The 26,849-nt window shown below is 40.6% G+C and overlaps 1 protein-coding gene across 4 annotated transcripts in view; it reads left to right on the top strand.

Moving 5' to 3' along the window:
- Positions 1-20,053, top strand: part of zfhx3b (zinc finger homeobox 3b) — a 150,432-nt gene extending 130,379 nt beyond the window's left edge. For all 4 annotated transcript variants that reach the window (XM_082161297.1, XM_082161294.1, XM_082161295.1 and 1 more), the window contains 5 exons: positions 3,230-3,363; positions 3,798-3,998; positions 7,558-7,681; positions 7,776-13,244; positions 13,381-20,053. In XM_082161297.1, coding sequence (XP_082017423.1) covers positions 3,230-3,363; positions 3,798-3,998; positions 7,558-7,681; positions 7,776-13,244; positions 13,381-15,098 — 7,646 coding nt within the window. In that variant the 3' untranslated portion in view covers positions 15,099-20,053. The remainder of the gene's footprint in view (positions 1-3,229; positions 3,364-3,797; positions 3,999-7,557; positions 7,682-7,775; positions 13,245-13,380) is intronic.
- The last annotated feature ends 6,796 nt before the right edge of the window (positions 20,054-26,849 follow it).

Genomic DNA, 26,849 nt, shown 5'->3' with positions numbered 1-26,849 from the left:
TACGGTAGCTGGGCTTTAGTCACGGGGGTTTGGTGGCAGAAGTGGGTTTTTGGGGCTTTTTAAAAGCAAACAATTGATCAGATTTATGGAGTCCTAACAGGGCGTGACGAGGTGCGGCTATGCCCAGAGGCAGCGGGCTGCTCCCCCCCCCCCACACGTGCTGCAGGCCTCCGGCAGGCAGCTGCTCCCCTGACCTCACGCCATTCACGTGCAATAGTCTATTAGACAGAATTTACAATAAAACATTTACAAGTATTACCCAAAGATTGTACCTAGCCCCTTTTCAATCATACTTAGAGTCACAGGCAATTGTTTTGTTGGTTTGTTTACATGTTTTTATCTTAATGCATTTAGCATAAAAGCATTAGCTGATTTTCTATGTTTTAGGGTGTATTCACACCAGGAAAGTCCGCTAGTTCACTTGCTTTGGTCCGGACCAAATACAATTTTGAATTTTTTTGTTTGTTATGGTTCCATTTTACAAAATTTGAAAACAAAACCACATGTGTGCTAAGGTCATCCAATCATTGGACAGAAATTCACCTTAAACGAACCGTACCAGAATTCATTTGGAACCGGACCGAGACCACCTCTTCAGCTGTGTCTCGGTACAGTTGATTGGTCCGCACCTGTGTGCGATTGCTGTATTCACACCTGCCCAAAAGATCCGCACCAAAGGGGGAAACGAACTGGAGTTTGATTCAGTCGAACCAGACAAGACTAAGAGTAGCTTTGGCCACTTGTCTTACTCTCTGCACTTGCTAACAAAAATGTACCATGGTAACCATGCTTCTACCACAATACCATAGTTACTTTTAAATCACAATAATATAACTTGGCCTTCAAATTAGAATTAGCAGTTTTGAAGTAATTCATTTTTGTTGACAGTGGTGGCTAATACCAGGTTTCCACAGTTTTATTGTAGTACGAATAACTCTATGTATTTGGTGGACAATTTGGTTACCAACCAGGAACATTTCCTACAAGGAACATGAAAGGAGGTTTCCTGAAAGAAGGTGCACAAGCACACAATAATAGAGAGGCTAGGAAGAGTCAAGGGACTGCCACCGACACAGTCACAGTCACTGTCAGTAGGAGCAGTGCAGTAAGGAGGAAGTGGACAGTGCCAGGACTGAGAGTGAAGGTTAATGGCAAAGAAAGGGAGGTTTCTTTGTTTAACATTTCCTTTGTTTATTGGTGGATGTGTCTAATGGGATTGGCCATGACTGGACCTAATAGGGCAGCACTGGCTGATTGGGGGAGTCTCTGGGAGTCGCATCAGGCAGCGTTCCCCAAAGTAGGGCCCCCCACTGAAGCCAGCTCTCAGCTGCCCTGCCCTGATTGGACCTGACACTTTAATGTCTGCCCAAGGAACATGGTCAGCCCGGCTTAAACTGACCCCCACACCCCTCCCCACAATCCCCTGCTCTCAATTTGCCCTTTCAGGACTGGACAAATCATGCCAAATTTAACTCTTTATAGCCTCGTTATGGGACGGCGAGAGAGAAGGGCGTCTTAAGTTTCACTGTGAATTCTTTCCCTTAGCAGTGTGAACAGTGTGTTCTCTTGACCCCTCTCTGGCTTAGAGTGCTTTACTTTTTATACAAGCCTTTTTTTCTTTTCTTTTTTGGGAGCTCTGATTACTCTGTATTGCCACCCCAAGTTTGTTTTCTTCAGTTTTGTTGTTATTTTGTTGTTCCCAGATACATTCTGGTTAGCTAAGCTCTAGGCCTGTTGTTTTTACAAATTAACTCCGTCAGTATAGAAAGTGAAAGACTAGCACACATTGAACTGTGTTGACTTTTAGATAGATAGCTATAAATGGCAGTTTAAGTAGAGCTAACTGACAACAACATGTGAAATTGAGCTTGCGTAAAAATGTTGGTGTTCATATACTTGAATGGGAAACATTTCATAGCTTTCTTTTCTTTTTTTTCTTTTCTTTTTTTCTTTTTTTTTCAGAAATGAGTGAGCAATGTCAATAGTGATAAATTAAGTTTTAGCTTTTGACTAACGTATTTGGCAGAGTCTTTTCTTTAAAAACTATAGAAAAAATGTGAAACTTTAAACTATAAGATTTGCTGAAAACCGAAATAACTATTGAAAGTAATTTTGAATTCCAATGAGAAGTGCAAATAAACAAGGAAAAAGAATCGAAATAGGAACCAGAACATAACTCTTTCTTCTTGATACATTTTGAAGCTGCCTGTGGTATATTTGACTCTTTTCAAGTTGGGCGAATCCCTTCGCTGAAGCCACACTTCAAATGGCTTCATCTGAGAGAGCATGCATCCTAAAGCTGCTCACCGTGGCAAACTAATGTTTTGATTAGATGTCTGTGCCGGTGTCTGATGTCCTAAACATCCAACATAGGGAGAGACAAGCCGTCAAAGCATTGCACACTGCCTCTTCTAAGTGCCATGGGAGGAGCGGTTAAAAGACTACATTGGTTTGGAGGGGGAGCAGCCTGCCTTAGCAATCCACCGGCCTGGCTGATTCCCGTTCAATGTCTATATATATCACTGCATATATAAACTGCAGTTATACTACATCCTTTTTTTTTTTTTTTTTTTTGACATTGTAAGTGGAGAGATGAAAGCATATTGTATGGTGATATGACACAAGTTGGATTTGAACCACTTGCACAGCATTTGTTTACCTTACTTTCACTGAAATTGAGAAAGCTGCAGTAATATTTTTTTAATTCCCATTACCACTCATGTACTACGGCACTATACGCACACTTGTACTGAGAGCTGTTGTAATACTGTGTCCACATTACCACACATACTACTCTACTGCCGACTGTTTCTAAATTTCCAGGTCCTGTCTTCCCACACTATTGTAACTGTATCAGAACATGAGAATATACTTATCAATACTTTTTCTTACTATTACATGTTCCTTGATCTGAAGGCGAAGAACTATGCGTTGTTTCAGCATTCAGTGAACTTTTACTGTAGGTTACACTAACATAATAGCAAGTTAATTTATTTACCAATCTGCTTTTTAGTTTGCTTTGATAAGCCCAACATAGTAGGCTTCATAAAAGCCATTTTAAATGTGGTACGATGTTGTAATTGTGCAGTACAGCATTGTCATACTGCACAAAACTGTTTTACTGCATTTCATTTTTGTAAAGCCTGACTTATTGATTGATTGTATACCCTGACTGCCAAATTGGTGCTGTGTTTTGACAAGTATGCATCTTTTTGTGTGTCTTTGGCAGCATCCAACCAATCGGAGAGGGATCAGACGGATTCCCCGGTCCCCTCCAAGCGACCTTCTTCGAGATCCGAGGCAGCGGAAAGCCCTCTCTCGTCGAAGCGACCCAGGACCGCTGAGAAGAGCAGTGGAGAGCAGGTATGGAGGAAAATCTACAGCCTTTATGAAACATTTAGAATTCTCTGTCTGCTTCTGTGAAGTAGATTCAGAAAGACCTAATCTAATCCCCAGGCATGTAGGTCTCATTAACTGTACCCATTAATTAACAAAATATCTAAGGATGTTGTTTTCACTCCTTTTCAATAAAGAGTAGTAGAATGTAGCTGGCCTTTTTAAATTATGCATGCATTTTTTTCTAAAAATATTATATTTCTCCATCTTTTCTGCTGCTCTTGCAGTGCTAATTGTGCAAAAGGTGAAAAATCAATATGATATTTGACAGATGAGAGCTCTTTGAAGTGTCTGCCTCTCACTGCTCTCTGCATGGGAGAGGAGAGTATTGCTCTGCCCTTGATTTGACCACTTTTCTCAACAAAATAATATTCTGTCTCTTCCTTCTTGTCATTGTACAGATGTACCAGTGCCCCTACTGCAAGTTCAGCAACACAGATCTGAACCGGCTCAGAATGCACGTGATGACGCAGCACTCAGTGCAGCCCATGTTCCGCTGCCCGTTGTGCCAGGACATGCTCAACAACAAGGTCCATCTGCAGTTCCATCTTACCCACCTCCACAGCGTGGCACCAGACTGCGTCGAAAAACTAATTGCCACTGTAAGTTACTCCAGAATGTATTTACCACTACAGAATTCATATGCTTGCTTTTGTTTCCTCTAATGAATGTCCAAGACATTCAACCAAGCTTTCCTCCCCGGTCAAAAGAACCTTACTAATAATTTCTAGTGTATAGATATCTATTCATCACAGTTAATTTCTCTCAGCAATCTTTTGTTTTTAATGTGAGATGAGAGTGAAGGTCTCAAGACCCTTCTATTGTGTGGTGCGAAGGCCATATGCTTTTACACACTACCTATGTTCAGTAGTGATGTCATGTCAGGCATTTACCATACAGATGACTCATACTCATTCTTACTCACCTTGCCTTTGTGGGCCGAAGGTTGTTTCCTTTTATTTAATTGATGACATTTTAAGGCTTAATTAAAATGGCAAAAAAAAAAGAAAAAAAGAAAGAAAGATCGTTGTCAAATGGCCCCTGGGAATCCTGTATATTCAAAATGAGTCAAAAGCATGGACATGGCTGGGTGTAACACTGATTGGGAATTATTATGGCCTGTATCATTTCCATGCTTTATTATGCTAGCAGGGATTAGCATGAAGGTTATTGTCCCAGAAGTTGTTTTGCTCTTTTATACATCAGGGGACTTAATGGAGATCCCAGTTATGTTTCTGTTAGCATAGAAATGTACTGAAATATCTCACTATTCATCACAGGTGTCATCTTGGCAGATGTTGGGACATTTTGTGACACTGTTGAGATCTATGAAACTCTAGAAGAGAGTTTACTTAGATTACTAGGGTCTTGTCAGGCAAAAACATATCTGTGAACCAGTAGACTCTCCATTTAATTCCAGTGCTGATTAGAAGAAACAATTGGTTTGTAAAAAGTAGATAAGTATTGTAATTCTTTATCTTAGAAGAAATGTTCTCGGTTTAGTGGAAAAAATTTAAAAGCCTCTTCTGATTACCAAGGTCATTTGTATTCCAGGCACTCTCTATAAGCAGTAATACTTACATCATCCCTTTACGTTATTTCCACATCTCTAGTCCCAGAGCGCTCAGGCCTCCAGCAGCCTACTCTCCCCGGTTCCTCAGAGAATACTCACCTTATTCCATTTCAGCTTCTACTGAGACTACCCTGCTTTCATGGGTTTTTTTCCCCCACCAAATTTTAGCAGTAAAATAATTACGTGTAAGTTTGCCTGTGGAGTTTGAATTGCTTGCTTGGCCAATCACTCTAAATTCTGTGAAGGCAACTCTACTCCCCCAGCCCGAAAGCAAATGGTGAACACATTAGTAGAGGCCAGACGGCAATATTTTTTCTTTTATAGAGGTAATAATGCACTGAGCGCTGTACAAGTGTGGTGCATGATAGAAACTAACACAGCTAATACCATGCACATTTAAACCAGCACCTTTTTACAAGTAATGAGAGATGGAGAGAGGTACTCTATCCTGTTGCTCATGTCAGGCAGACAAGCTTAATGAATTCTGAATCAGGTGACTTTTAGTTCTTGCAAACATTGAATAAAGATGCACTCTTTACCACTCTCACTCACCCTACATCCTCCTCCTTCCTCTTCTCTCGCTCTCTCTCCCTCGTTCCCTCACTCTATGTCTAATGTGCTGTCTGTCTAAGATAGGGGTAATGAAAATAATTGTGCTTCATTAATTCTGAGTCTGGCTAGATGATAGCCATTTGGAACTATGTTTGCCAATTAGACGGTCCAAATTAAAAGTGACCTTGGGATACTCTCAGCACTCGGCGCTCTTTGCCTAATGATGCAGTTGTCTAGAAACAGTCCACTTTGTAATGTTAATCACAGGCATGTTTTGTTTCTGGAATTCTCCATACTGGTCACAATCACTTAACACTTTCATTTAGGAGGAGAGTGGGTTAGGGAGGAACCTAGAAAGCAGAAAAAAATTGCTACATTTTGTGATTTTGATTGCAGTAACCAGATGGTTATGAACTGCTCTGGTTCACTGATTATTTCTCAGAGTTTCAGACTCAAAGATGTTAGGTTGCGTGGGACTTTGATGGCACTTAGTTAGAGCTGCTGGCTGACTTGGAATGTGATTACGCTTTAAATCCACTATAAAACAGCTCCAGATCTCAGAAGACCAATAAAACAGCCACGTAATGATACAATGTTTGCCTAGGTCTCTAACAGGTAATTAGACGTTTTTGGTTAACATGACCCCATTAACTTAACCAATATCATGATGTACAGTATATTAAGTTTGAAGGATGTTACTGTATGTTCATATACAATTTCGTTTTTGTTGGGAAAAAAATGTTTTCAACGCAGTAATAAAATCCAAACTCCCACAGACATGAAGCTATTGTTTGATGTGAGCAAAATAGAATTGGTTGTCTCTTGGGGAGGAAAAAGGGGCACTGAGTTGCAAGGGCACAAACAGGAGATGAAAAAAATATACATGTGGAGAGAGAGACAGCACTAGAGAGTCAGAAGGGGGATATATTGGTGAGATTGGGGTATTGAAATGCATGATGAGTGAGGCTGATTGTTCAGTTTGGGAAGTTAATTGAAGGAAGGTGAAGCACACAGTGGCTCATCTCCCAACCTTTTCCAATCTCAATCAGTGATTACTGTTAAATGGGAGCCTGTTAATGAATCTGTTTTTATTATTATTCTGAGAAAGAGAGAGATAACGGGAGTGTGAGAGCCATGCATGGAGAATCAGGTGCACTTAAAAGATAGAGAGGAGGTTGCTGTCATTCACACTTGATTAACTTCAACCTTTGAAGTGCAATGCAAACCTTGGTGCACCTTTATCACAACAATATTCTTTACTACTTAAAAAAATTCGAATTAAATGAACTGAAAAACATGCTGTTTGCCATCTACTTACATTTAAATGTATCTAATATTTGTATTAATGACTCTGTTTCAATTAATAATTTGCATAATTGTTTAGATTACAATATGGTTGCTGAAAAACACATTGAGCACTGTATGTTAAATTAAGAGTGCTGATCATTATCCGGAAATTGACAGTTGTTGTATTACCCAGAATTCCAGACTGAATGACTGCATTTCAACATTGCACAATGCTTTTCTATTGGAATGAAAAGCACATTTTATGAGTTGGAAGACTTATTTAATTAGGCTATCTAATAAGCGCCTCAACTGGCCAAGGTAGACCACTCAGCCCTTCACACTAATTGGCTGCAGCAGGAGAACTATCGCAGAGCATGACAAGACACCATCAGCGATCAAAGTGCAAATTCCATGAATGGAAAATTAAGTCACTTGTGTGAAAGAGGGGGACTGTAAATGTATTTGTGACCAGTTCAAATAAGATGATTATCTTATCAAATTATGTTTATAGCACATTTTTCACCTGTACCACTGTCAGTTTATCTTTTTTCTTTTATATACTTTTTTTTTACAATAAAGAAATGACTGAATATGATACAATAGTATATGAGATGCATAGTAAAAAACACTTCAATGTCCTTGTCCTTTGTGCTTTTCCTTTACATTCATTTGAGTTGTTCTACATTATCAGGAGGCTATTGTTTAAGGCATATAATTAACGTGACAAATACTATGTTTTATTTTTCCAGGTGGCAGCATCAGAAGTACTGCCAGCAAGCATGTTCATGCCAGTCCCTGGACCAGAGAAAGATACTCAAACTGCACCTCCATCCATCGCCAACTCAAACTCTGATGACACTAAGAAACAAACAGGTTAGAATGTTGTGCAATTGAGAAAACACATTTTAAAAACATGTACATATGTATGTGTTTTCAGAATTGTAATGTTTGTTATTTTTGATTGCAGAGGTGGCAGATGCTGAGCCAGAAAAAGGAGTTTGTCTGGCTTTAGACACCCCTGAAGCTCGCAAGTCTCCTCTTGAGGAACAACAGCCTTCGAGGGACGATTCCACTGGTTTCCTTTGTTGGAAAAAGGGCTGTAACAAAGTCTTTAAATCATCCAATGCCCTTCAGATGCACTTCAATGAGGTCCACAATAAAAGGCCCCAACTGCCTGTCTCTGATCGTCATGTCTATAAATATCGCTGCAACCAGTGTAGTTTGGCATTCAAGACAATAGAGAAACTTCAGCTGCATTCCCAATACCATGTAATCAGAGCAGCCACAATGTGTTGTTTATGCCAGCGCAGCTTTAGGACTCTACAGGCGCTTAAGAAGCATCTAGAGACCAGTCACCTGGAGTTGAGTGAAGCTGACATCCAGCAGCTCTATGGAGGTTTACTGATGAATGGAGACCTAATGATTATGGGTGATCCCTCACTTGGCGAGGACCAGGGAGGTATTCTTGATGATGAGAAAGAGGGAGACGAAAGTGACCCTGAGGAAAAGCAAAGCCCAACTGGCAGTGACTCTGGATCTTTGCTAGAGGATTCTGGATCAGAACCCAAACGTGCCCTGCCGTTTAGGAAAGGCCCCAACTTTACTATGGAGAAGTTTCTAGATCCATCCCGTCCTTTCAAGTGTACAGTCTGTAAAGAGTCATTTACTCAAAAGAATATCCTTCTTGTACACTACAACTCTGTGTCTCACTTGCACAAAGTTAAAAGGGCCCTACAGGAATCCACCACTGGACAGCCAGAGCCTACCAGCAGCCCTGATAATAAACCCTTCAAGTGCAGCACTTGCAATGTAGCATACAGCCAGAGCTCTACACTGGAGATTCACATGCGCTCTGTTCTTCATCAAACCAAGGCCAGGGCAGCAAAGCTTGAAGCAGCTGGCGGCAGTTCTAGTACTGTTAGCAGTAGTGGCCCAAGCGGAAGCACTTCCAATAGCACTTCAACCCCAAGCCCTATTCCAGCCACTAACTCCACTACCAGCTGCAGCAACAGCAGCAGCTCCCCAGCAGGAGCTCAAACAGCACAGAGCACCATGGGAGGAAATCATCTATCAAGTCATTCTCACAATGTTGAGAATTTGGGTAATTCAGCTTGTCACTCCTCCCCATCAGAGAATCATGAAGTGAAAAAGAAGAAATTTGCAGATATGCTCTCCTCAAGGAGTCATCACCAACAGTTTCAGCAAAAGCAGCAGCAGTTGGCCCAGGCTCAAGCACAGGCACAGGCTCAGCTCCAACAGGAGTTCCAGCAAGCTGCTCTCCTTCAGTCCCATCTTTTTAACCCTCTTCTCCAGCACTTTCCCATGACAACAGATGCTCTTCTCCCTCTTCAGCAACAGCAACTGCTCTTTCCTTTTTACATTCCTGGGGCAGAATTTCAATTGAATCCAGAAATGAACCTGAGTAGCTCTTCCCTGAACTTGAGTGGATCTACTGCTTCACTGTTGGAAGAACAGAAAAACTCTGTCCAACAGGCCCAGCAGAGCTGTTTACAACAACAGCTTATGCACCACCACCTTCAGCAACAGCACCAAGCTCATACCCACTCCCAAGGATCGAGTCAAATGGCTTTACTTCAACAGAGTGCCCTTTCTCACCCTGTAGACAAAAAGCCAAAGCCATCACCTCACAGTGAGAAAGAAAGAGAGCTGCCAAAAGATAAAGAAATTAGTGATAAAACAGAGGATCACGTTCCAAAAGATATGTCAGACAAGTCCAAAGAAAAGAAAGATGCCCATCAAACTGTAGTAAATGTAAACCATGACTCTGGATTTCCTCCTCCAAGGATTGCCTCAGATGCCCGAGGGAATGCCACCAAAGCCCTATTAGAGAATTTTGGATTTGAGTTAGTAATTCAGTACAATGAGAACAAGCAAAAAGCACAAAGAAAGCCAACAGGATCTCTGTCAGGATACAGTGGGCCAGCTGGTATCACAAGAGTGGTTGACCCTATTGAAGGATTAGAGAAGCTGGAGTGTGAGTCTTGCGGTAAGCTCTTTTCCAACATATTGATTCTCAAGAGTCACCAGGAGCATATCCACCAGGCTTTCTTTCCATTCAGATTCCTAGAAAGATTTGCCAAAGAGTACAGGGAACAATATGACAAGCTGTACCCATTGAGACCTCAGACACCCGAAGCTGCTCAGCCGCCTCCTCCGCCTCCACCCCCACCTCCACCTCCACCTCCCCAGAGGGTACCAACACCAAATATACCTGTTTCTGCTCCTACTCTGACACCACCAACCGCTCCAACCCCTCAACCTTCAGTTACAATGGCCCAAATTCAAATGCCAATGGATCTCCCTCTATTTTCTCCCCTTATGATGCAACCTATGTCACTCCAGTCATTACCTTCTCAGATTCCTTCCCAACTGCCAGCAGTGGAGCCTAGTCTGGCCACTGATCTCGCCCAGCTCTACCAACAGCAGCTTACCCCTGCCATGTTGCAGCAACAGAATAAGAGACCCCGCACCCGTATCACAGATGACCAGCTAAGGGTGCTCCGCCAATATTTCGATATCAACAATTCTCCCAATGAGGAACAAATTAAGGAAATGGCGGATAAATCAGGACTTCCACAGAAAGTCATCAAGCACTGGTTCCGTAACACACTCTTCAAAGAGCGACAACGCAACAAAGACTCACCTTATAACTTTAACAACCCTCCAATTACAACTCTTGAAGATACCAAAATTGATTCAAGGCCACCTTCCCCTGAGCCTCAAAAACATGAATCATATGGAAATAAGAGGTCCTCAAGGACAAGGTTCACAGACTACCAGCTGAGGGTACTACAAGATTTCTTTGATGCTAATGCTTATCCTAAAGATGATGAATTTGAGCAGTTATCCAATCTTCTGGGCCTTCCAACTCGAGTCATTGTTGTGTGGTTCCAAAATGCCAGACAAAAAGCCCGTAAAAATTATGAGAACCAGGGAGATGGAGGTAAAGAAGGTGACCGACGCGAGTTATCCAATGACCGATACATTCGGACAACCAACTTAAACTATCAGTGCAAGAAGTGCAGCCTGGTTTTCCAGCGCATATTTGACCTTATTAAACACCAAAAGAAGCTCTGTTACAAAGACGAGGAGGATGATGGGCAGTATGACAGCCTAAATGAGGACTCTATGGATCTCTCCCATGAATACTATACTCCATCTGGGTCATCAGGTCAAACACCAATGCCCTCATCCTCAAGCCTCTGCCCTCTTCCTCCTTCATCCTCTGCATTCTCTCACATCACATCATCTGAAAAGGAGGAGCCTAAACCAGCTAACACATCAAACTCCTTTGATGAAAAATCGAAACACACTGCAGAAGCATCATTGGGTCAAAGAGAGCAGACCACTTTGAAACAGGAAACCAGTCATCAATCTGAGACCCCACAGCAGAGACCGCAAAGAGAGGAAAAGATGCATGCAGTCCCAAAGAATTCAAAGCTTTCTTCACCGTCCCTCTCCCAGCAGCAACAGCATAGTGGTCCCTCCGTTTCACATACCAGTCAGACCTCCCAGAGTTCCCACATGGCCCTTAACTCTCATTTAGCCTCTGCCTCACAGCAGCAGTTGGCCCAGCAAATGATCCCGTACCAGTGTGAGCAGTGCAAACTTGCCTTCCCTTCATTTGAACACTGGCAGGAACACCAGCAACTTCATTTCCTGAGTGTCCAGAATCAGTTCATTCATCCTCAATTTTTGGATCGCCCAATGGACATGTCCTTCATGTTATTTGATCCTAGCAATCCTCTGCTTGCTAGCCAGCTCCTTGCAGGCACAATACCCCAGATGTCCAGCAACTCTGCCACCTCCCCATCAACGCCTACATCCACCATGAACTCCTTGAAGAGGAAGTTGGAGGAGAAAGCAGGAACTAGTCCAGGAGAAAGTGATAGCATAAATAGTGGAGAAGAGCCACAACGAGACAAGCGCCTCCGAACCACTATTACACCAGAGCAACTAGAGATTCTGTACCAGAAATATTTGCTTGATTCCAATCCTACTCGTAAAATGCTGGACCACATTGCTCACGAAGTGGGCCTTAAAAAACGGGTGGTACAGGTATGGTTCCAAAACACAAGAGCTAGAGAAAGAAAAGGGCAGTTTCGGGCTGTTGGGCCAGCTCAAGCCCACCGACGGTGCCCATTTTGTCGAGCCCTATTCAAAGCTAAAACTGCCCTCGAGGCCCATATCCGTTCACGCCACTGGCATGAGGCTAAACGTGCTGGTTACAACCTAGCTCTTTCTGGTTTGCTACCGGAACAGGAAGCCATGCAGTTGAAGATGGATCCTCTGGATATCTCCAGCTATGCTCATCTTGCCCAGGCTAACAATGATGCGCAATGTTCATCGCTGTCGCCTGTGAGCAAAAGCATGGACTTGTCCCCAAGGGGTCTCCTGAGCCCAACATCTATCAAGGTTGAAGGAGTAGAGGACTTTGAAAGCCCAACCATTTCCTCAGTAAACACAAACTTTGATCAAAATAAACTTGATGATGATTGTTCCTCTGTGAATACAGCCATCACTGACACTACCACAGGTGATGAGGCAAACATTGACAATGACAGTGCTGATGCAAAGCACAGCCATAACAGTGGAGATTACCTCTCAAAGTCTGGGGGTGCAGTCCCCTCAATTGAGAATGATGAACAGATGTCCTCAGGACTGGTGAGCCCTGCAACAAGTTACTACACAAAAGACTTTGAAAATGAAAATATTATAGACTACAGTGAAACATCTAGTCTGGCTGACCCTTGTTCACCAAGTCCAGGAGCCTCTGGAAGCAGAAGCATTGATAGTGGAGACAGGCCTGGTCAAAAGCGCTTCCGAACACAGATGACTAATCTTCAGCTTAAGCTGCTCAAATCCTGCTTTAATGATTATAGGACTCCAACCATGCTGGAGTGTGAGGTACTTGGAAATGACATTGGACTTCCAAAGAGAGTTGTTCAGGTCTGGTTTCAAAATGCTCGTGCTAAGGAAAAGAAGGCTAAGCTCAGCATGGCTAAGCACTTTGGTATCAACCAGACTTCTTACGAGGGACCTAAGACGGAATGCACTTTGTGTGGTGTTAAATACAGTGCTCGTCTCTCAGTGCGAGACCACATCTTTTCCCAACAACACATATCCAAAGTAAAGGATACCATTGGAAGCCAGCTTGATAAAGAGAAAGAGTACTTTGATCCAGCAACAGTTCGTCAGCTGATGGCGCAGCAGGAGATGGATCGTATCAAGAAAGCAAATGAGGTCTTGGGACTAGCACAACAACAAGCCATGCAGCAACAAGGGATGTTTGACACAACTGCCTTGCAAGCCTTGAACCTTCAGTCAGGTTACCCAAATCTACAGGGGATCTCCCCTGTTCTCCTGCCAGGTGTTGGTGGTCCCTCCATACCAGGCTTTAACTCATCTAACTCAGGTATGTCATCACATTTACTCTCTAGTATGAGTAAGACTTTTGAAATAAAACTATAAAACTGACTACTAACTCTGAGATGTAGAGTATATTGCAGCATTCATAATCATGTTGTGTTTCTCTGTGTCAATTTCTGCAGCTTTAACCCCTCCAAAACCTCCAAACCTCCTGAACATGCCTGGTGCCAGTGTACCCTCACCAAGTCTCCCCACATCTGGTTTACCCAACAAGACCCCTTCCTCCTCTTCATTGGCCTCGCCCAGCCCAGCTCAGGCCAGCACATCTGTTGCCCACTCAAGCCCTACCACCACATCTACATCAAGCTCTTTGATGACCCAGCCAGGCCCTCGACATGAAGCTCACAAAGATCGTGATCCTGAGAGGGCCAGGGAGAAAGAGAAACCCAAGGAGAGGGCTGAGAAGCCCCCCACACCATCCTCAGCTGGGGTTACTCCCGCTCCCTCCACTTCTGCTGCCAGTGCCAAGAAAGAAAAACCAGACACTGCTGTTCCGGCCACCTCAATGCCAACACCTGGCATGGAGTATGTGGTCGATACTGCCCAACTTCAAGCTCTACAAGCAGCTTTAGCTTCAGATCCAACAGCTCTGCTAACAAGTCAGTTCCTGCCCTACTTTATGCCTGGCTTCTCTCCGTATTATGCCCCTCAGATACCAGGTGCCCTTCAAGGTGGATATCTTCAGCCCATGTATGGCATGGAAAGTCTTTTCCCCTACAACCCAGCTTTATCACAGGCCCTGATGGGGCTGTCACCCGGATCTTTGCTTCAGCATTACCAGCAATATCAGCAGAGCCTGCAGGAGGCACTTCAGCAGCAGCAGCGGCAGCTTCAGCAGATCCAGCAACCCAAAGCAAGCCAAACTTCACAAAACTCGGTGGACCGTAAGGACTCTGCCAAAGATCCAGTAAAAACTGAGGAACAAAAGAGCACTCCCTCTGTTGAATCCTCTACTTCCTCCATTCACAACAACCTAGCCACTGAGCAGCATGAAGTGGATGGTAAAGGTGCAGACCTCCATCTTGACAAATATATCATCCCCAAAGTTCAGTATCGGCTGGCGTGCCGCAAGTGTCAAGCTGTCTTCAGCAAGGAGGAAGCGGCTATCAGCCACCTCAAGTCAATTTGTTTTTTCGGTCAGTCTGTGGCAAACCTGCAAGAGATGTTGCTTCGGGTCCCCAACAGTGGGAATGCAGCAGAGGGCGGCCTCTATGACTGCCTCGCCTGTGACACCACACTAGAAGGGGACAAAGCGCTCAGTCAACACCTGGATTCAGCCTTGCACAAACACAGAACAATCAAGAGATCCAGAAATGCCAAAGAGCACGCTACTAATTTATTACCTCACTCTTCAGCCTGCTTCCCCAGTCCTAACACCGCATCTACCTCGCAGTCTGCCACTCACTCAAACAACACCCCATCCCCTCCGCCAACAACGTCAGCCACCACGCCGTCCTCATCAGCATCTGCATCTTCATGCAGCTCCTCCTCCTTCACAGCCACCCCACTCAACACGACAGCTACAGGCAAATCATGGTCCCAGACCCCTTTCTCCAGAGCTTTAGCTGGGAAGCCCAATCCTCCTTCGTCTGCATTATCTTCTTTTCCTACAGTTTCCTCTCCTTCAACGGTTACCTCAAGTTCATTGAGCACCTCAGGGGTCCAGACCTCGATACCAACAGACGTCTTTACCGACGAGTCTGATTCTGACACCAGTCAGAAGTCAGCAGACAGGCTGGGCAGGCCAGCGGAGGAGCCACAACAGCCTGGCTGTCTCAAAGACAGCAGTAGTTGTAGTAGTAATCTCACTAGTGTAGGATCGGACTCCATCAGATTGTAAAAGCTTTCAGTGATGAACAATATTTAAAAAAAAAAAAAAAAAGGAAAAAAAAAACAGAAGACAAAAGAAAACACAAAAGAAAAAAAGAAAAAAGCAGCAATGTTTAAAATATGTTTAAAATATACCAACCAATTTCAGAAAAAGATGTGTAAAGACTAACTGCAATTCCAAAGCTTGTAACCAAAAATTTTAATGTTAGTGGATTGTTTTCCCATATCAACATGCTGGTTTTAGTTTATTACAACTCTTAATATATATAGATATATATACATATATGCACATATGCAGTATATATATATATAAATGAATAGAGATCACAGCAGTTAACAGTCGGTTATTGCTAGTGGAATGCTGTATTGCAATGGACTGCCTCAAAGTTATTTGAATGGCCCCAAAACCCTGTCTACAAAGAACGAGTCAACAAGCTGTCCCTTATTTGCATAAGTATTTCCGCTTAATAGCACAGTCACATAAAGCCAGTATGTACTGTATGGGAGAATAGTCTTACAGTTTTCTTGCTATCTAAGCATTCAGATACCAATGGCTTGCTAAAGAAAAGAAAAATAATGTAATGTCTATTTTATTCTCAGGTCAACAGCTCACAACCTTTTCTTGTGTTACAAAAAGTCATTATTTTATTCATTTTGTTCCAAACAAATGATAGACATTTCTGTTTTTGTATGTCTTTTATTGGCAGAAAGTATTCAGAAATGATACTAACTCAACAAAAGTTTCTGGGCATTCAATGAGTAGCTGAATTGCTGGTTTTAAACCTTCTTAATTATTCCTTTTTTTTCTTTTTTCTTTTTTTTTTTCTTTTCTTTTTTAATGGGAATGATACTAATCCCATTTTACCCAGACACGAAGAGCATTGCAGACTTGGTGGGGGAAAAAGTTGTTTTGTTTTTTTTTTACGAAAAAAAAAAACTTTCTGTATTTATGATAGATATATACATTTTTGGTGTTCAGTAGGTTGTTGCATTGGAAATGAATTTAAACAGTATGGTAGTTTGAAAAATATTTGTGTACATTTAGCTTTTGTATCGTCCAACTTTAAGGCGCTTCATTTGATGTTGTCTTGGTCATTCCAATAGACTAGATTAAGGAGCAGGAAACGATCTCTACTCTATTTCTGTCCAATTCTCAGCTTCTTATTTTTGTTATCCCAGCTGAATCTCTTTGTCACAAGGGGTTTCTCAACTTTTGTTTGTGCAGCATTGACCAAAACCGAAGAGAAATCTGGGGTGTGTTCGAAAATTGTTCAGTTATATTTGTGTTACCTTAGTGCACTTACCACTCTTTTTGTCGTTATCTGTTCCTCCTTTCTTTCTTCTTTTTGTACCCCCTGCCTTTGTAGATTTGGAGATAACTGCCTCTCCTTTAGCACTACAAAGCAGATACTTGTTTCCATGTAATGTGGCTGCAGTCTGCTATAGGCATTATGATAATTTCAACTTTTTGTTGTCATATATGAAAATGAAAAAAGAATAATAATAATAATAATTCTCACGCTTTAAAACAAAAAGAAAATCCAAAGACTTAACACTTTCACCATTGGTGCATAAAGATGAGAAAAGAGGCTTCTTTATACTTGAGAATTTGTTGCTGTTTTTAAGGAAAGAAAACAAAGTTTTAAAATAAAGAAGTACGCATCAGAGTTGCCGTTTTTGCTTCTTTGCGAGCAGACAGGTGGCTTTTTTACGTCAAATACTAAGAAAACCAAAAATCAAAAAGGGCCCTTGTCCTTGCATTGTGGAGTAGCACCGTTACAGAGCCATTGCAGTTTGTAAGATAGACGTTTTGTTGAAAGTTTTTCTGTCACACATGAAATCCATTTTGTCTGCTTTTGTTTTCTTTTTGTAAAAAAAAAAAAAAAAAGAGTATATATATAGGGTCTGGTCTTTGAGGACATATGTTTTGCTGCTAATGTAGATTTGGAAAGGAAGAATACCTAGATGCATGCTCCTTTTGCTTTTTGGCTAAGCTTTAAGAAAAAAAGAAACAAACAATAAACCATTTCCCTACCCCTGCAACATCTTTTTTCCCTTCTTGTTGCAAAAACGGAACTTTGAAGACTGTGAATATATGTTCCAAAGGACATTTTAGCTTTTTTTTTTTTTTTTTTTAACAGACCAATGTTAAAAGCCAATGATCTATAATGTTTGTAAGAAATAACAGTGCATTCCAAATACTACACCTGAGTTTTAATTTCTTAAGCAAGGACTGCTTCATTTTTATTCAAATTGAGTATAATTCTATTATATCCCATTTCTAAGGTGACTGTAAGCTGTTGTGTAACTCTGCCATCATGGATTGCTGCACATCACCTCACTCTGACTATCATGTGTTGAGAGTGAACAGAATCCCTGCAGCCATTAAATGACTTTACTCACTTGAACTAGATCAAGTTATAGTGGTTACCTACCAAAAATTTACATACTGCGACCTGTCTGGTACTTACACATCTTGCTGATCTGGTGTCATCATTTTTCTTGTTTTTATAACTAGCCTCAGAACGAAAGGCTGTTTGTTTGGCGTAGTCGGCCTCCCCTCCTGGGAATTCGTTTTCTGCAGGGTTTAAAGCCATTTTCATGCATGAAATGTCTTTTGCAGGTCTGTAAGGGGCATTTTCATTCCAAAGCATTGTAGGACTGGGGAAAGCAGGATTTGCTTTTAGGTGTCCCTTGTTTTGCATGGTGACAAGGTAGAATTATGCCGTTGTGTCCAAAGAGGTCCCTCACTCCAAGTCATTGCAATGGAAATGGTTGTGTTTTATCAGAATGGCCCCCATCCTTTCGTAAATGGAATTGCTTTTTATTTTATTTAGCAAAATCAAGTCATTTTAAATTTGCAAAAGATGCTTTAGGGGGGCACAAATGTATTTGGCTTTAGCAACATATTTCCACACTCGTCCTGGTGTGTAAAACGAGCATTACGTCTTGCAGAACAATTTGATTTGGTGTTATTTGGTGTGCATGCTATTGAAATTGGATTAATTTGATCTGCAAGCTGATCCACTCCTTTCAATCCATGTTATCTATAATATTGTTCATAATTATTTTTGAGAAGTCTGCTATTGTATAGTTTATTTTTGAATGCTTTTCATTGTTTTGGTCTCAGATAATATCATATAACTGTATATTTTATTTTCTTTGATTTTTTTTGTTGTTGTCCATTTATAAATTAATGTTACAATGCCAGCTTTAAATTGAAATCTCATCTATTTGTTTTCTATCATTCTCTGGCCACTTTATGGTGTTACAATGTTCCTATATTTGTTTGTCTTGACACGGTTGTATCTCTTGCTTCCAAAGTGTTCTCGTTTTTTATAGGCTCTCGTGTGGGGCAGAATTCCTCACAACTGTTTCAGCCAGCATGGACTTTGTATGTGCGAGCGTGAGCGTGTGTGTGTGTGTGTGTGTGTGTGTGTGTGTGTGTGTGTGTTTCATAAGAGCCAGCATCAGTCTGAGTTTTTATACTTTGTATTCTATTTTCTACTTTCTTTTCGCACCAAAACATACTGAACTGCAAAGCTGAATCTTCAGTAAAGGGTTTGAAAAGTCTGATATTCAACACAATAATTGCGTGATGTGGTGAAAGAGGATACCGAAGCACTGAGCAGTTATTATTTTCATTAATTATATGAATGTGGCCAAAGCTTAATGCAGTCGAAAACATGAAAAACTTTAGTTGGTGCCCCTGATGAGTGTATATTTATTGTGGTTAATCCAACACGTGGCTGAGATACATCAACTCTCATTGGGATACTTGATTTTTGTGGACATTTTGCAAAGAGAGAACGAAAACGACAAGGTTTTGCTGTAGAGGTCATCCTTTTTGCCCACTGTGAAAATAAACATGTATACAGATATAGATATATTTAAAGAAGACATCAACACTTTTCTTTGAAACGACAAAGAAGGAAATAAAGAGAACCGAACTCTGGGAAACTTGAGAGATGTCATTGAGATGTCTGAGAAGGCTGAGAAAACTGGCCACGGGAGCCAAAGCCGGGGCCGACGCGCCCTGATATCAAGTCATTACTTAACTAACACTATATGCCGACGGGAGTGGACTCTGCAACCAGTGGACATATGTGACACGGAGAGGAATTTATCTCCTTTTTCTCTCTCTGGCTCTGCATCTACTTGGACATTTTCTGCACTTCTGAACGGGATGGACTCAAACACTCGCATACGTTGTCTCCCAGTTCACGGTTTTGCTACCTGTTTCATTTCCTCCTGCCCGTTTCAGTGACTGACACATGGTTCCACTCTGGCGTGGAGTCGACCGGTTCCATCCAACCATAAAGAATGACTTTACTGTTCAAGGGGAGGGGATTTTCCTGGGTGTTATTCCTAAGGAAGCAGATAAACACAAAAAAAGCGAAGCAACCAAAATTAATAACCAAACTAACAAGCAACCAAACGAAAAAACATTTGCTCCAGTTTCAACGATGAACTGCTGCTGGAGCTTCCTGTTCCTTTAGTGGCTCCTGGTGCCACAGCATTTTTGACGCTTTTTGTGTTTCCTTTTTTTTTTCTCCTTTTTTCTCTTTCGTTCTCCTCAAATTATTCCTCCTCCTCCGAGCCTCACAAGCACGGCTCTGTGGCTCCAGGTAGCCCAACCGAGGGTAGAACTTACAGCCTTGCAATGTACAAAAAGAGCAAGTTAAACCAAAAATGTTGTTCTTGATGTCTTTTCTATACTGTAGTCTTGTTAGCTTTTTGTTACTGTAATTATATGATGAAGATTTCCAAACTGTACCAAATTACATGGAGACTAACATACATAAACCACATGGAACTTCAGACTTTTAAAGAGAAACTTTTGTCACAAAAACCTTGTTGTCCTAGTTAAGTTGATTGTAGATGGTAATTGAATATACTCCTTTGAAAATATTTCATCAAGTATGTTTCTTGCTCATTGTGATACATTAAAAAGTATGAGCATAAGCCCTCTTGTCTGGGACCGTTTATTGTGTGACACGTTTTTGGCATGATTGAAGTGAGAGGACACAACCAAAGGTCACATTTGTTTATTACTTTTAATTAGAATTCACATTTTTGCCATTAAACCACAAATAGAACCCATAATAAGCATAGTTCATCTGATCACTGGCGAGAGCTTGATTTTGAAAACATAATTAACTCTAATTGCAATTAATCTAATGCAACATGCACATGATTTGACAGCCCCCTAACACACATTCCCAGTAGTTCATTGTCTTGATGGTATGGTATTCTCTGCAAGAGCAGTCACATTGAAATTCCTCTAAGGGAGCATTCATGAACAAGATTAATTAAAATATATTAAGCAAGATATGTAGACATGTAGCTAATTAGAAGTGGCTGTTTATGACAAATTGAACTTGATTAAGACTTACAATCAAATATAATTCCAAGTGAAGTTTGCTGTTAAAAGCACTGCTCGAAGATTCGTTTTGACTCGTGTAGAGGATCAAATGCAACGTTCCAGGCTAATTCAAAGCCTTGTACAGAACAGGATCAGATGAGAGCTCCCTTGTGTATGCCCTTTGTATACTGTATGCATTTGCTGGCGATTACAATATGCCTGTATTTTGTGTGCATGTGTCTCACTTTGTTTCTCTTGATTATTTGATTTACAATATTTGGAAGAGAAAAGATCTGATTACTAGCAGCAGGGATGTTTCACAATGCTGATGCTCAGGTCCATTAATGAACTCCTGCTCTCTTTACAGCTTTCAACTAAGGTTTTTCACAGTATTTTTGACAGGATGTTGGCAGAAACAAACACTCGCATATCATGTTGCAATCAGACGCAAACCATTACATGTCTTCTTTTGGCAGGTACTTTTATTCAAAACAAGTCGCAGCTCATATGAATCAGATGTAGCAGGGATAATAGCCTTTTGGTCATTTACTCAAAATATTTCGCCTAAACTTTTACATTTTGTCTCAACTGCCCATCAATGAAATTTATTGCAATCAAATTGGATGATAAACGTTCACACAGACAGATGTCAGGTTCCTGACACCAAGACTGTACAATTGTGATGTGACAAATGTAACAGTAAATAAAAAAGCTTTATAACCTCCTTGGACCCAAGAATAGACTTTTGTCCACTGTAGTGGACATTATATTTTAGTGAATTTCTCTGACATCATACATGTCACATGACACAACCTGGGTGTCCTGTAAAGAGCACATTCAGGACTTTTCAGAGATACCAAATGTTTGGAGGTTTCACCATGAAAACAACTTCTCATTGGTCTTTAAAAATGTCTGACATTAATTTAGTGATCAAATGTAGCATTCTTATGGAAATGTGATAATATATTGTAATTATAATTTAAATTGGACTACTTTTCAAATTGTATTTCATAAAACAACATCTCAGGAAAATGTTAGGGGGGTTCAAATAAAAAAAATACTTTCTGTTACAGAACAGGCCATTGATTTCAAACGTGTCCACTGTAGAGGACATCAGGACTTACATCATGTTTATCAGGCATTTTGTGAGACAGAACAAGTGAATATGGAAATAAATTATACATCAATATTCCCATGAAATATTTGATATTATTATTAAAATGTTGCCAATTATTACTCCAATTATTACACTTCTTTTTTCATTAAATGTTGCTCCAAGAACACATTAATGTGCAAATTAGATACAGTGTATAGATACATTGCATTGAATGGGAATATTAATTTATGGCTATTTTACCCACATATTGCATAAAGTAAAATGGTCTATCAATTCATTCCGTTATTTCTTTCATAACATAGTTGAGAATAATCTTTATACAAATTTTGGTTGAAAAAATCCTGAAACCCCAACATTTATTGGTGATTGAAAAAAAAAAAATCCCGTTGTTTTTGCCTATACATATAATTTCATGTCATTTTATTTTTTAAACAACTTAGTCCTGGCGTCCACTACAGAGGACATAGCATAACGTATGAATAAAATATTATTTTTCAAAAATATTTTTTTACCATTTGTTTATTGTGCTCTAAACAATGTGATGACATGAGAAAAAACTAAATTCAAAAAACTTTTTTTTTTTCGGGTCTCAGGAGGATAATGTGAATTTATATACAGTACATGGTGTAAATACAAAGCATTCTCAAACACTAAATGCATCTTTAGATTATGAAGCAGTATAATTATACACATAATATAAGTAAACACAGCAAGAAAATGAAATAATTGAGTTTATGACGTAAGTTCGGGAATCCAGTCAATCATGTTCCAATGGGTATATAAGCAGCGTCTTATCTTACCATCCTCCGCTGACATTGCTCAAGCATCCCTACTCCTCCCCTTCTCCACCTTAAAGGGATAGTTCACCCAAAAAAAAAAATGTTGTCATCATTGACTCTCCCACATGTTGTTCCTGTATGAGTTTCTTTCTGTTGAACACAAAAGAAGATATTTTAAAGAATGGTGATAACCAAAGTCAATGGGTGCCGTCAACTGTCGGCACCCATTGACAAAAAAAATATCTTCATTTGTATTCAATAGAAGAAAGAAACCATGCTCTTACAGTACAGCTTCGGCTACCTTAATTCCATTGTTAAGAACAAATAAACTCGATTTCTTCTCATGTGGTAAACACATGACATGGACTGGTTTGCAACAATCTGTTTTTTTTATAATTGTTTAATTTAAAAATTATATTCGCACTGATCTTTTAGTGTGTGGCATAGATGTTAAAGGTCAGGGGTTGTCAAACTCTATAGCCCTCATATGTGTTCATGTTCAGTTCAAATGGCCTACTTATATGTTGTTTGTTTTTTGCTCAAAATAAACGGTTGTTATATGGCAAGAGCCAGGTAAAAATTCTTTAAAAATTTGAGGGTGAGTAAATATTAACAGAATTTTCCATATTTTAATAAAATATTCCTTTAGTAAATGAGCTACTTTTATTTTATTCAAAGTGTCCACATAGAGTATTTCTACGCGCTACACAGGAGCTCATCTCTTGTCTTGTGTTGAAACCAATTTTCCCTCATTATGAAGATCAGCCAGTGGGTCTCTGCTCAGGAATGTGACACACTCATACCATATTGTTTTGATTCTAATGCAGGAAAGCTCCCAATGAAATGCGACTGCTTTAATATGGCAGGATCATGGTAGGACGCTTATTTAGCTTACCAAGGGCTTGGTCTCCACTTTTGAAGTCTTCCCTAATAAAGGACTGTGCTATTGTATCTGCCTGTAGTCCACAGTTGTGCATTATTATTGTGCCATTTGAAGCAGTTTTGGTTTTGTTAGAACAGTTGTCACAAGGGGAGATAGAATGACCTTGAGTGTTCCAAATTGTCAGAATTTTTACAGAAATGTTTAGAGGATTTGAAAAGATTCCAAACCAAATGACAAGGTTTCAAAGGACTTATGGTTTTAAATTCATATTTCAAACAACCACAAAGGCGCATTAATACCACAGTTGACCCCCCCCCCCCCCCCCCCACTGTCCACTGTATTGCTTAACGGATTGAAGAAATGCAATTTGTCCTTAGCGTAAGAATATGATACTTGACAAGATGTTGAATGACAAGGCACACAGTGAGATCAGTAGGCATGGATTTAGATGGGTGTCTGAAAACATGTTTTTCACCATCTCATGGCTCAAATTTCCACAGCAGCGGATCAAACCTCCTGTTTCCAATATTTCTCGCCTGTGGGACCAGCTCTCTATTGTGTTAGAGCTTGTGTACCAGAAGAACCCAATACTATGCATCCCTGCCCCTAAGTGTAGAGTTCTAAGAAACAGGAAGTTGAAGAGGTGCCTCTCTGCTCTTCCATACCCCCTACTGTCTGAACTCGAGGAGTTTAAGGAGTGTAAGATATAAGCTATCATGGTCAGCAAGTGGCTTCAGATCCGCTAGCCATGCTGAGCTAGTTAACACACAACAGGTCATCCTTAATGAATTAAAAAACTCCCTAATTGGATCAGTGTGAAAACCCAAGCTGCTTCCTTTCAAACTTCAGACCAGATGGTACGCATACTCAGATGCAATGTTGGCCAAGCATGAGGCCTAAGTTTAGGAGTGTGAAATTGAGTTAGCGCCTGGGTGTAGTGCTGATATTAAGCAAATGTGCTTCCTCTTTAAGGTTTCCTGACCTGTTGGTGTAGAGTTCACCTCACTGATTCAGGGCCCCAGATTTAATTAGCTTCCAAAGGCTAACGTTTGAAGTACAATGTTTCCGAACATTTGTACACTGAGTTTCAGAGATTTAGCCAAAGTTTTGTCTTACATGTGAATGGTTCGGTATACTAAAAAGATCTGGATAACTTTTGCCCAGTGTGGTCTAAAATTTGGTGAAGATCCGGTGAAAGCTACAGGAAGAGTTAAAACAGTATGCTTTCAATGAAATTTAAAATAGTTGACCATGGTGTGATAATACTTCAGATATCCCCAGATAATCTGAAGAGCTTATAAGAGACAGGCCAATGTAATATAAAGCTATAAGCATTTACTTTAGAGTACCAGTTGAGTACAGCATGGTTAGCCTGAGGGACAAAATGTCAAATGGCGATGAAAAACACGTCAACTGGAATGAAGAAGAGACCATTTTATTCTTACTTTTATAGTAAAAAAACTCCATTCAGAATAAACTTGATAGTACAGTCGTCAGTATATAATCTGAGGATGCGCAATGCTAGAGCTTTTATGTAAACAGGCTTGTGTTCATCCAGTTAATGACACTGACTCTGCAAATATGAAAATAAGAACGTTAACCCAGGGTTTAGGAATGTACAGTGTGAAACATCAGCTTATGAAAACCGAATATCAATTGTTGACTTTGGGTAAATTATGAGCAGTGTGAAACTTTAAAGGGATGGTTCACCCAAAAATAATTTAATTAAATACTCACCCTCGTGTCGTTCCAAACCCCTAAGACTTTCGTTCATCTTCAGAACACAAATGAAGATCTTTTTGATGAAATCTGGGAGCTTTATGTCCCTTATTTGACAGCTATGCATAAACAGCTCAACCGAACCTGCTTGACGGAAGCTCAAACGAGCTGCGTAACACACAAGAATGAATCTCATTGGTTCTTGCAGGTCAAGCAAGCATGCTTGAGCTTCAGTTTCTGACACCATATCTGATTTGTGTGTTGATGAACGTTTACATGTGAATAAAAGCCTAAATTCAATCTGTTTATCACATAAAGCGATCTTGTCACTTCAGAAAATGTGGACTAAACCGTTCAATTCATATGGATTAGTTTTACGATTCCATTATGAACTTTTTGAAGCAATGAAGAGGTAGTTGCGTAGCTGTCAATGGAGGGACAGAAAGCTCTTAGATTTCATCAAAAAGATCTTTGAATGACATGAGGGTGAGAAATTAATGACAGAATTTTCCATTTTTGGGTGAACTAACCCTTTAAGCAAGATAACCCTCGAATCCGTAAACCCATGGTTTAGCATGACCCAAGGTTAACTATTAGTTCAAGTGTTAAAGTGTAAAAAAGTATGGTACACTGTGGCAGTGGTGTTATGTGATGTCTCATGCATTGCATGTTCTCTCCTAATCTTTCTGTGGGTTTAGCAAAACCCTCCAAGCTCTGCTTCCATCATTTGCGGAACATCAAGGGTACGAATGTTCGACAAGTTAAGCCGGAGTGACAACAAAAGGCACAAGTGTACAGAAGGCTGTGTGATCACAGTCATTGTCTTAAATGGAAAACATGAATGGTTTACTGGCAGCTGGCACTGAGATGTATGACCACATAGGCAGCAAATGAGGAGCAGAGAGCTGGAAGGGAAGCCATGGCAGCACTGATCTGACTGGCTTTTAAGTCTTCATGACACTGCCCTTTCTTTCCTTCTGCTTATCCTACATTCTGGGTCCTCTTAAGCTAATATAGCTACCTAGGTCTCGAACAGCCATTTTAGCAGTCACTATTGCTCATACTTGAACAATCACATAACCGCAACCCCAACCCCAATAGGACAAAATCCCGTTGGAAATGACCGTGCCCCTAAAGTGAAGCAATGGTAATGGTTAGAAACACCTCCCCTCCCCTCCCCTCCCTTTGCATTCTCAATAGTACAAATATTTTGAGGTGGGAGGAAAAAATATATTTTAGTGTTTTTGTGAGCGAGAGAATACAAAGTACCCGCCAAAGTACTTTTCCATCACCATATCCCCATAGGGGCTCTGTAGTGAACTCATGGACTCTTTTACAGAATTATCCTATTTCAACACCAACTTTGAATTTGACAGTCACAAACCTATATTATTATATTATTTGGTCCAGGCCTGAAATCATTGCAGGGTTCCTTCTTCAATGTCATGCGTCCTGTGATCACTTCCCTCCACTGTCTTCCCTCTCTCTTCCATCTATTCATGTCAGGCATCTTCCATGCTATCAATGTCAAAGCCAAATTATGCTCAAACTGCGAAGACAGGTCAGACTAATTCAATCTCATCCGTCAGAAGAAATGATGGGTGAAGAGGATCCGAGGAAGAGACGTCCAGAACAGGGGGAAGACTTAAATGGGAATGACGAGTCACTCCCTTGAATTGAGGGAAGCGGCAATAGCTTTATTTAAAAATGTCCTCCACACTGGCAGGAATATAAGGGTGTCCCTGACGAGAGGACGAACTGATCAATTCGTGACAATCACATACACCTCCACTTTAACATTGCAAACAGCTTTCTAAATGAATACACATAGCATGTATTCATATATGAATAAAGGAATAGCTCACTCATAAATGAAAATTCAATGCATACTACAAAAT

Source organism: Leuciscus leuciscus (genome assembly GCF_965113295.1).
Source record: "Leuciscus leuciscus genome assembly, chromosome: 2".
NCBI lineage: Eukaryota > Metazoa > Chordata > Actinopteri > Cypriniformes > Leuciscidae > Leuciscus > Leuciscus leuciscus.
Note: the sequence above shows the minus strand (reverse complement) of the source record. Positions and strands in the feature narration are given on the sequence as shown.